Consider the following 11,952-nt stretch of genomic DNA (forward strand, 5'->3'; position numbering starts at 1 on the left):
CTGTGACCTCGGGTAAGTCTCTTCGACTGTGTGCTGATGCGTGAAACCTGAGCACACGCAGTATTAGCACGCCTCACTTACTGAACACAGCAGAGGCCCGACACAGGGCAAGACAGCCACACACACACACACACACTCAAACACACACTATTTTTTTTTCCACAATATACATACATTACAGGCACACACATCAGGATAACAGTGCATTTACCCATGATTAGAGATATTCACATGCACAAAGCTGCATCCCTGTGGTACAGTGGTGTGTTAAATCCACTGGTGAGGAGAGTAGGTCAGTTCAGGCCCTCCAACTGGCCCAGAGGTGCTGGAGCTCCACCGGCCCCTCAGCTGCTTCTCTGCTGTTGGTGTGTGTGTGTGTGTGTGTGTGTGTGGAGCTTGTGTTTACTTGGCGTTAGGCCAGGCCAGCCCGCGTTTGTGGCTTCATACAGTTATGTGATTCACATCATGCCTAAGGCAGGCTGAGCCATAATCCAGCTCTCCCTCTCTCTCTCTCTCTCTCTCTCCTCGTCCCTCTGTGTGAGTTAATGGGTTAACCATCTCTGTCCAATAAGCAAGGATAATTGAGACAAACAAGCCAATGAGGAAATGTCACAGGAGAGCACAAGTCAAGCGAAAAACACACTGCCAGCGGCTCTTTATGTGTATGTGTGCATAGATGTGTATGTGGGTGCACGTCTGCACGTTTGTGCATGTTTATATCCGAGCGCAGAGGTATTAGTGTATGCAGATACACACATTAAATCAAGTACATGGGCAAATGCAATGTACTGTGTCAGTGTGTGTGTGTGTGGGTTTATGTATGCAGGCATATATGTGCTTATGGGCATGTGTGCGTGTGTGTGTGTGTATGTGTGTGTGTGTGTGTGTGTGATCCCACCCTGTCAGCCTGTTGTCAACCTCTTTGTGGTGTGCTGCTGTAAAGCAGGATTCTCCTGCTGCGTCTGCTCTCTGGGTTCCCTCTGCTGCGTTTGCATACCGTACACCTGCCCCACGGCGATGGCACAGGCACACACACACACACACGCACAGAAGAACAACACGCCACACACGCACACACATATTTGTTAATCAAATGAACAGTGCTTTTAAAGATCCTCCTTCCCTCTTCTCCTATAGTTCACTTCTCCGTCTCTCCTTCTCTCTTTCTCTGTCTAATAACAACGCGGGTCTCGCTGAGAGGAAGCAGATCTGATGTGTTTGATATGGAGACAGATGATCGGTTGGAGGATGCAGGTAAGAGAGCTGAGCGACTATAAAAAGCCTCATCAGAGCAGAGATGTGTGGCGCGACGCGTTCCCTAGGCTGAGAACAGGTACGCTTCTGTTGTCTGTGCTAGAAAGCAGGTGTGCCACAAGGCATTGTGGGAGAGTTATGATATGATGGCACATCATCCTGTCAACTCCAGCCAGCTCCCCCCACCTGGCTCTCTTGAATGTATGTGTGTGTGTGTGTGTGTGTGTGTGTGTGTGTGTGTAGGGGCCACAGTAAGGACTGGCAGCCATAGGTATTTAATTTAGGGGAAATCCACTCAGTATTGCAATATTCTACTGATCATGGCTTGTGAATATAAACACATACAAAGGCCATTTGATTCTCTGAGATGTCATCAAGAAACAAATTCTTGGATCTGTCTGCACTGCACAAATTACCCAATTATTTTAATAAGTAATGTATGGAAACTTAAATCCTTATTTATGTAAAGCAAGAGGGAAACAGTTTCTAATAGGGTGAGATCATTGAACTTGTTTCAAATTCAAATAGCTGTTTGTCAGTCTAGTGTTTTTTTTTTTTTTTTTCTTAATGCTAGTTGAATCATCTGCATTATTGATTGATATTGATTTTTTTTTAAATTCAAGACAAAAAAACTGAAACAAGTGAAACAGGATGGAGAACAAGTAGAATTATCTAATGCCACTGGTAGATATTTTTCTGAATATGAGACTGAATGACTGGTCAAAATAGACTCATCACTGTCAGTGGGGTGTCAATGAATATGTTCACCTTTGACAAGTGTTGCTGTGATCTGCTGTGAAGTGAGTTAGGCAGGATTAGCTCTGAGCTGACACCAAAGCCGTGTCAGTAGTTGGGCTGCGGCCTGTGATGACAAAACTTCCTTCTTCCTCTTTAGCCTCACTTCCCCTTTTTTTCTCTCCCCGACTCTGTGGTTTGTGGTTTGGTGTTGCCTCATTTTTTTTTATTTTTTATTTTTTGATCTGTCTGTATGCAGTGCAAGATCACAGGGAAAATTATTAATCGTTTTAGGATATTTTTTTTTTTTTTCGGTTGAAAAATTACAGTGTGTTTGCTCTGTCCCTTTCAACGGTTCATTGTTCGACTGCTCCCTGTTTGACTTCAAGGTCAAGCAGGTTTAGCGCTGTGACTCCCGGTGAAGGAGTGGCTCTGAAAAGACAAACACGTATTATGCATGCACACGCACACACACACACACACACACCCACACTGTCAAGGCTAGGTGTGAACGGACCGGGCGACGGGGCCACTGCGTGTCAGAAATGGTGCGTGTGTGTGTGAAGGGCTGGGATGTATGTGTGACCAGGTGTGTGACATGCTTTAGATAGAGCGCGTGGCAGTCTGCACGGGCTGGTTTCTTGTAACGTCGCGAGGGACATGGAGGTGTGTGTGAACGAGCCTTAGCCATATTAGGTGATGTGAGGGTGATAATGGATTTTGAGAGCAGGTGGCGGGCCTCTGGTGACAAACTCGTCCTCCTACTTTCAGCCTGGCCTTAAACTCGAAAGGCAGGAAGCTCTCTGAAAATGCTTTTTGAAGCAACGACTTAACAAAGCCACAGTCTGAACGTCACAGCACCAAATGACCCGTGTTGTATCGCTGCCGCTGTTCTATCACTGCTCTTTCTCAGTTGACTGTGTCTTAAATGATGAGTCACTCTTTGCAAAACAGTCGCGTAACTACAACACTAAACTATACTGGCTACATTTTACTTGATTTTAATAATCACAAATGACCTTCACAATTTCAGAAACTGTCCATAAGTTTTTTTTTTTTTTGTGCTTTGTAATGACGTGTTAAACTTGTTTACATTCCAGGAAGCCAATGCCAACGCTAAACACATTTGTTGCTTAAAAAAAATGCAAAAAAAAAACATGCTATCATGCTGCATATCATGAGATGATGTATTTACTATTATTACTCTCATTGTTTATTTTTATGATTACTATTATTTCTTATGTATGTATTTATTATTATTTACTGCTATTATTATTATTATTATTATTGTTGTTGTTGTTGTTGTTATTATTTGCTATTAATTTATTATGATTTATTTTAATATTTTTGTTAGCATTTTTCCCCTCTCCAGAGAGTTTTTTAAGCCGATAAAGAATTTCTATCTCACCTGCGCATGTAATTCTTCATCTTTTATCAAGTGTTAATTTCTGTATGTGCAAACAAACGAGAGCACAAATATAGGTCTCACTAAAGTATCTACAAGAATTTTGTTATGAAATTGCATGAGTTGTATGGCAGACAGTTGATACTGATGGCTTTTGTGATCTCTTTCTCTCTCTTCCATGTCACCCATCCTCCTCCTGTCGGCTCTTACACACTTCACCTCTCGGCTCTGACCTCTCACTCCAAGGTAAGTGGTTACGCACATGCACACACATGCACACACACACACACACACACACACACTGCCCAGTTATCTGTGATCTGAAGCTGCTGTGTGATGAGGTCCCTGGTAAGGCCACACTCCCGGACAATGTTGCTAAGAAACAAGAGTGTGTGAAAGTATGCTACTGACCCTTGTTGCTCCCCTGATGACACTGGGGCAGGGAGCTGGGATTACACAGAAAACACACTCTGCCCTATGGCTGTTCAGCGCTCCTGTACTGTACATCAAGTTTTTTTTTTTTTTTTTCTTTCCTCTCTCTCTCTCAGGTGTATAGTAAAAGCTTACAGGCCTTTTTGTTCTGTGCTGTACCTCCATGAAGAAACAGCGTGACACAGAGAAGTGTGTGTGTGTGTGTGTGTGTGTGTGTGTGTGTGTTGGTGTATGCGCACATGCATGTGCCTGCATGTGTGAGTGTGGTGCTCAGCTGGCCAGGCGAGAGTTGTGTAATTGCAGGGTTATTGCTGCTGAGCCTGATGGGTAATGACACATTTGCAAATTAATTCTCAGTGCTAGGCTGTGATTAGCATACGGAGGGAAGCGTCTCGCACACACACAGACAGATACACACATGCACATGAACGTTAAACTCAAGCACACACACACACACACACACACTTTACAGGCTTCTTATCACCAGCGAGAGGTCAGGTTAAATGGGTGTGTGTAATGCTGGAGTGGGTGGGGGTCTAGTCAAATAGGGGTGAGTGAAGGGTGAAGGGAGATTATTTCTCGTTAGATGTGATATATAGCAGTGCATTTTTTTCATCAAATCTCTCAGTCTCTAAACTGAAGATGGTTTTCATGAGAAATCATCTCAATCCCTCTTTTTTTGTTTACATGTTTAGAAGTGAACGCATATACAATTCTTAATATGTATTTCTGTGCAGATTGAGTTTTTTTTTTTTTTTTTTTTCTTTTTTCAATTTGCCTTGGGAAAAAAGTGTACTATAGGAGTGGATCCCTGAGTGTAGTTAAGATATGGATCCTGTCCTGGTTTTGGAACACTCCACCACACACACACACACACACACACACACACACACACACACACACACCCCTCCAACCCCCATCTTTCTCTCTCTCTCTCTGAGAATCCCACACCTGCTCCCGAGGAGCTGACCTGTTTTTTACAAACATGTCAGAGTGCAGCATGTAAAGTAGTGTGTGTGTGTGTGTGTGTGTGTGTGTGTGTGTGCGCTCATGCACGCTCATCTCCAGAGGCTGTGTGTGGTAGGGAAAGATTATAGAGATGCCTTATCTTGGCTTTCCCTGCTGTGGGAGAAGACAGACCACCTTTCAACCCCTTCCAACACACACACACACACACACACACACACACACACACGTACACACACACACACACAGACACACAGAGGGATGTAGAGGGTGATTATTCTTTTGCAAGGGGGTGTAGAGAAGGCGGTTGCAGAGAGGGTTGATAGGAAGTGGGTATGGCAGGTTCGTGTGTGTGCGTGAGAGAGAGAGAGAGAGAGAGAGAGAGAGAGCAAGGCAGAGAAAAGGAAAGAGAAAGGTCATTTTTAACTTTCCCTGTCAGTTTTTTCCCTCTCTCCCGATTTCCTCTCCTCCCTCGCTGCTGCTCTTCATCCGTATCTGTCTCAGCCGACTGTGCCCCCCCCCGCCCCCATTTTCATCCCTTCAACACCCTTTTTCACTCGTTTTGTTCCTCCCCTCTTCCCTTCCCCTCCCCTCTGCTCCCTCCCCCTGTTACTTCTTGATCACAGTGTTTCAGTCAGACACACCGCCTTGGTCCCCAGGGAGCTTTTATAGCCTTTCGGTGTGTGTATATGTGTGTGTGCGCGCGTGTGCGTGCGTGCGCGTGTGTGCGTGTCTGTGTGCACGCCTCTCTCTGCAGTGCACTTGTCAAGTGTGACTCATTACACTACCTTAAACAACAGAGGACGATAGCTGTTCTCCAGCGTTGCCTGCCTCTCCATGAGCAACAAAATAAAGACGGCAAACAGACCATCCTTCTTCCGTTACCTCGCTAAAGCCCTCTCCCATCGCCGATCTGTGCAGCTGTCAAGGTTTCCATAACCCCCAAGCTCCATTTAGAATAATCATCTGTGACAATTACACATACAGAAGTCTGTGTTATGCTACTTTCTCTAACACCCACTGAATACCATAGTAATTCAGCCTGCCTACTGTTGAAAGTTTTTAATTAGCTGTTTTAAACACCCCGTGCAGGTTATGTCTTTTTTTGAAGAAGAGGAAATATAAGAACCAAGTGAGCTGCAATAGCCACATGGTTGAGCAGACAGATAAAACTTTTTCTCAAACCAAGCAAGCTGGTTTTACGCTTATTTTTTTTTATGTATTTATTTTTTGATATGTGACTACCTGCTGATAAAAAGTGGGTGTCACCATTAGCAGATGCCCTGTGCGCATATTTCACCTCCAGGTTAAGTGGTGTCACAATCCTCCAACCTTCCTGAAACACAGTCTTTTCTCCTACATTTATCACATTATGTATTAGTTTAGAGCGCGGTTAGGATGGCCTGCGTAAAATGTGGAGCACGACCTTATCACTGCGCCTGTAAGAGTTGCAGATCTATCCTCTGACCTGTTTACGCCTCTGCCGACTGGAGCAAAAGTTGACAATTACCTGGGACTGTTCAGGGTTCAGAGTTGTTTTTTTTTTAATGCTTTATTTAGCCGAGGTAGTACGCTGAGCATGTTTGCTCTTTCTCAGCGACACCCCGCTCCACACTCACTCAGCTCCACACCTGGTAGCTGCCTAGTACAACTACAAGCCCACATCTCTAACCTTCAGGGCACGACGACCCCTAAAAGTGCTGGGTTAGTGAAACCCAGTCCCAGACGATGGCGGGGTTTTTACAAAAACTCCACCTGGAACGTCATCAGAAGAAATTCCAAGGCAAAAGACGTCACAGTATTGATTGACAGTCGGACCCTGCGGTGCAAAAACACAGCAGAAATAACCAAAGATGCCACCAAATTAACCAAAACACCAAAACAAGCGAGGATCTCTCTCTCTCTCCCCAGTTTAGACACTCAACTGTCGATGAAAACGTCCGTGCAAAGACACAGTGGGGATCGAAGAGCTGATCAGTGCGTTGAGAAACAAACAGACTGTCTCATCCTGTTGATCATCTCCTCCACCTGAGTGAAGTCGGTTGCTGTATTTTTAGTTCCCTGTCTGTCTTTGTGTGTCAGTGTGTGTCATCAGACTAGGTGGTATAGCGCCTCAAGGGGGACACATCACCTCTCAACCTGTCTCACAAGGTGCAAGACACTTCAACACCTGCCTCGCTCACTCACACACACACACACACACACACACACACACACATAAGCTACACAAACACACCTACACCAAGCACAGCATGGAAGCAAGCACAGCCCTGAGGCACCAATAATGAGTATTGTTTGCACACATCCCGAACACAGCATCGCGGGAAAGGCGTGTGCATGCAAATGTGCCACAGCATACACACACCTGTGCATCCACACATACACACACACACACGCACACACACTCACAAAAAGTACCCACACATTTCTGTTCACACATTGTACGTGTCGTAATTAAACATTTACTGTCCTCATATTAACACCAAGGGTTCTGTTCCCAGAATAACTTCCGTTCTCACCCACGGCTCCTCAGCAGCAACAGTAACCCTCCCTCTCTCTCTCTCTCTCTCTCTCTTTCTCTCTCTCTTTTCGACCGTACACATTTCAGTTTATGGGCGCTCCCTCCGGTTCCACCCTTCTTTCTCTCTCCCTCTTCACTCATCAGTCTCTATCAGTGATTATTTGCCCTATTTGCCTGTGAGCATGCTTTTCTCTCCCTCCTTTCCCTCATTCATTCTCGCTGTGCTTGTGTGCTTGTGGATGTGTGTTAGGGGCTTTATTTATTTATTTATTCATTTATTTATTTACTGCCCCTCAGAGTCTACTTAACCCTATAAAGCCTGAACTATGAAAGAATTGGCAGAAAATTCCATTTTTTTGAAATTGAACCCTTTATTTAGTCCTATAACAAAATGTATATATTAAAAAAATTCAAAAAAATATGTTATTACACGACCTTTCTGGTGTATGATATATGATATGTACTTGAAGTGCCAATGGTATGGTCCAGGGTGAACAGGGGAAGTGTTCAAAGGTATACAACAGTATTTTTGGTCAAGTATTGATTAAACTGAAAATGAAAAACGGAATTGAAAATGTATATCATATATGATACAAATGGCTTTATAGGGTTAAAGGCATTGTACCTTACCTGCCCCCCTTCCTTCCATACAGTGGGTTTCAGAGCAAGCCTGCTCCATAGGGCAAACTACCTTGCAAGGCTATCCCTCCATCTCGCTCCTTTTCTTTCTAACCTTCTCTTTTTCTCTTTCTCTATTTCTACCCCCTCTTTTGCCTTTTTTTTTTTTGTTGTTTTTTGTTTTTTTTGTTTTGGCATGGCTGCTGCCCAGCAGATAGTTAACTCCTCACCCCTGCTGCCACCACCTCAGTCAGGCTTTGTGTGCAAAGCAGGCGGCGGCAGCATCACACAGTGTAGTTTGTGTTTCTGTGTGTGTGTGTGCGTGTGTGTTTGTGTGAGCGTTTTTGTGTGTGTGTGTGTGTGTGTGTGTGTGTGTGTGTGTGTGGTGGTGGTGGGGGGGGGTTCTGCTCTCGGCGCAGCATGGTGAGCAGTCTGTGAGCAAGGCTGCACAAGCCAAGTTTCAGAGACGGACACACAAATGCACCCACACACTCGCAGACAGAGACGAGGACTCTCGTTTTCAGAGGAGAGGAATGGAAGCAGGGGATCTTTTATTTTTATTTTATTATTTCCTCTTCCAAACACAGAGCCGCTTCTATTGTGAGCTGCCCTTGTGGACCCACAGCTTGCTCTTTCTCTGGCTGCTGGTTGATGCTTTCCCGGTGTCTAATACAGTGTGAACAGATGCTCCCTTGATGCTCGCTGGCCTCTCGCTGTCGTTGGGGTTGTCCAATCAGCTGTCACCCTGACTCCAAATTGAACCGTGACCACTCGCTTCCATGGGTGAAGCATCAGCACTGGCCAGTATTTCTCTTTCATCTCTACCCTCGCCTGCTCTATCTCTTTTCTCTCTACCCCCACCCATCAACACACACACACACACACACACACACACACACACACCCTCTTCTTTCTCTCTCTCTCTCTCTCTCTCTTCCTCGCTATCTGGCTGCGTTGTTGCCTGGAGGGAGTTCATTCTGCCCTCCTTCTCTCCTCCTCTCCTCCTCCTCCTACTTCTCTCCATGTCGGCAGTGAATGAGAGGGAGAAAAAAGGGAGGGCGATAAAATGAGAGAGAGAGAGAGACAGAGTGAGAGAGAGAGAGAGTGTGTGTGGCAGCAGTAGCAAAGGAAGCAGAGCCATCTCTCCTCTGATCATCTTTCTTGGATAGAGGGATAAAAGACAATCCCAGGAATCGGCCGTTGCTCTCCTCTGCAGGATTTACCCAGCCTCTATTTTATCCTCCCTCCTGCTTCCTTTTCCCTCTTCTTGGCACTGGAACGCTCGCTTTTTACATCTTTCTTCGGCTGTCCCGGCTCGCTGGGTGTGTGTGAGTAAGAGAGAGAGACAGAGAAAGAGAGAGAAAGAGAAGAGAAGGAGAGGGAGAGCGTGTTTCCTGCCGCTGCTTGGATACGAATAGTGAGTGTGTGACCCCTGCCCAGGGGGTCTGTGGAGAGAGCGAGGGGGTCGAGAGCAGGGGCGTGCTCAGGGGTTGACCCTTGCACCACTCCGTCTGTGTGTATTTGTGTGACTGTTGGATTGTGTGTGTGTGTGTGTGTGCGTGCGTGTGTGTGTGAGTGTGTGTGTGTGTGTGTGAGTGTGTGTGTGTGTGAGTGTGTGTGTGTGCGCGCATGTATGTGTATGCATGCACGCGTGTGTGTGTGTGTGTGTGTGTGTCTCCTAGCCGGCTGGGCGGTCCCAGCCTCACGCTTGGTTAGCAAGGACCAGAGAGTGGGGATGACAGGCTGAGTCCCAGCCCAGCCTCCCCACACACAGAGCCTCGTTTCTGGGTGGCTGCGAGGGCACAGCCCCTCTCTCGCACAGTCATCCAGGACAGGACGGCTGCCCACGCTTTGAACACAAGTTGCTCTCCCTTCATGACACTTCAACAATAGCCATGTTTGGACTAAAAGCGCCACTCTACTACTTGCCTGGTAAGCTCACCGTGATTGTACGTGTCTGATGTGCATGTTTACGTTCATGTGTGTGTTTTCTTTGTGTGTGGTCACACTGACATAAATATTTCTTGAATGTGTGTGTATTTGCTACGGGCTTGGGGGGTGGAGGGGAGGAGTAGACAAAGTGCACGGCAGGTTTTAAGGTTAGCGAGTTGACGGGGTGCATCTAAGGAGAGCCTTTTGTCTTTGTGCTGCTCCTGAGGTTGGAACCCGAGCTCCTCAGGCTGCAACACTCGCTCTTTTCTGCTAAACTCTCGTCCCTTTCAGCGTGGAAGTCAGCAGGTAAACCGCACGCTAAGTGGCGGCGCGTGTTTTATTCAAGACAGCGGCAATGCACAGCGGGGTGTGTGTGGAGGGGGGGGAGGGGAGAAGCAAATGTGTGTTTGTGCGTGCCTGTTTGTCTGTGCCCATGCGGGTGTGTGTTTGCTGCTGCGTGTCGCGTGTGTTTGTGTGTGTGTGTGTGTATGAAAAGAGTGAGCACCAGGGCGGTGTGAGGTTACCACTGGTCGGCGCTTAAGTGCGTCTCACGGCTCACTGGGCAATAATTATGGAGAGGACAGCCAAGAGAGGGCACAGAGAGAGAGAGAGAGAGAGAGAGAGTGTGTGTTAGAGAGAGAGAGAGAGAGAGAGAGAGAGAAGGGGAAAGGTAAGCTTGAGAGCCAAACGAAAGACAATTTTTTTGTCCCTCTCTCTTTCTCTTGTCTTATGAGAGACTCCCTATCTCTGTTTGTGTGCGGTTGCATTCATTTGCATATTTGTCCACGCATAAGTGACTGCGTTTTCCTCGCTCTTTGCTTGTTCAACTTGCTCAGTGCTTTAACTTATATATCTATGAAGCGGACGAAACCACACGCACTGCATGCGATTCATGCTTGTTTTTCCTGCACACTTCATCCGACTTCCCACATCGATCAAGAGGATGTGTGGAGGTGTTAGCATATTTGTATAAATTTGTGAAATTGTATGCTGTCCTTTTGTAAGAAGGTGCTAGTCCTGTGGGTGTGTTTTTATCTCTATGTGTGTGTGTGTTGTTTCCCTAGAAGTGAGTACACTTCGCTGACACTTCGCAGAGCTAAATTATTCATACACTGTAGTCAGCAGGTAGAGCAAGTAGTTAGACCAGAGCCACCACTGATCCCGTCCCGCCCTGCGCAGTTCAGCCCCCAACCTCTGTCCCTTCGTCCCATTTATTTCCCAACGTGGCATGTTTTGTTTTTCCTCAACTAATTCAAGTAGCCACTATTTATTTATTTATTTATTTATTTATTTATTGGCAGCTGAAATGGTGCTTGGCCCTTGATTTTTCCCCTATTTGGGGTAAGATTCGTTTATAAGTAACTCTTTTTTTTTTTTTTGTCTTGTCCAAAGATTGGATTTGTTTTTATTTTTCATGTCCAAATAATCTCCACTGAAATCTAAAAATATGCTGCCATGACTAAGCTGAAAATGTGATCCCAGAACAGACACACACACACACACACACACACAAAATCCTTTTCGCGTCATCCACTTTAACTGAGCTTTTTCTCAGAAGCAACATTTTCACGCAACAAGAGGGGAGAGAAAAGTTGTTGAGAACCGGCGGGATGTAGAAATGTGGAGTGCTTAGAAACTCCTGAGGGGAGAAGCATCCTGATGTGAAGCATCCCTGAAATATACCAGCTCCTGACAGTCGTAGCTTCTTATTTAAATGTTTCGTGCTTTAGCATCAGGGGCTTGGATACGTTAGACAACTTACCGCAATAACACCGTGCCAAACCCAGCCTGTCACTGTACATTATGTTCCTTATGTTCTGTGCACAGCTGGCTCAGTGCAGGTATGCTAGAAACACAGGATGCCCCAAGATATTTGGTAGTGACCCACTTTCAGAGGTTTCTGGCAGGGATGGCACTGTTGTGCTGTTGACCTTCAAGCAGAGTACACAACTGCTCATTATTCTGAGGGAAGACCAAAACCTGCTGACACTGTAAGTAGGTATGTAAAACTTTATGTACATCGCACAATTCAAAAGCTGGGTCACAAAGTGCATTCAATACATCAGTGAGTAAATAAATGAGTAACTGA

General features: G+C 45.8%; 1 protein-coding gene across 2 annotated transcripts in view; it reads left to right on the plus strand.

The window, feature by feature from the left end:
- gse1b (Gse1 coiled-coil protein b) overlaps window positions 1-11,952 on the plus strand; it is a 141,986-nt gene that overhangs the window by 56,452 nt on the left and 73,582 nt on the right. The window contains exon 1 of one of the 2 annotated variants that reach the window (XM_030048481.1): window positions 1,189-1,254. The exons of the other annotated variant lie outside the window; for it this stretch is intronic. Within the exon in view, the coding sequence (XP_029904341.1) occupies window positions 1,224-1,254 (31 nt within the window). The 5' untranslated portion in view covers window positions 1,189-1,223. Of the gene's footprint in view, window positions 1-1,188; window positions 1,255-11,952 lie in introns of those variants that run through there. 2 annotated transcript variants of the gene reach the window in all.

The sequence above is a fragment of the Myripristis murdjan genome, chromosome 3, assembly GCF_902150065.1.
Source record: "Myripristis murdjan chromosome 3, fMyrMur1.1, whole genome shotgun sequence".
Taxonomy (NCBI): domain Eukaryota; kingdom Metazoa; phylum Chordata; class Actinopteri; order Holocentriformes; family Holocentridae; genus Myripristis; species Myripristis murdjan.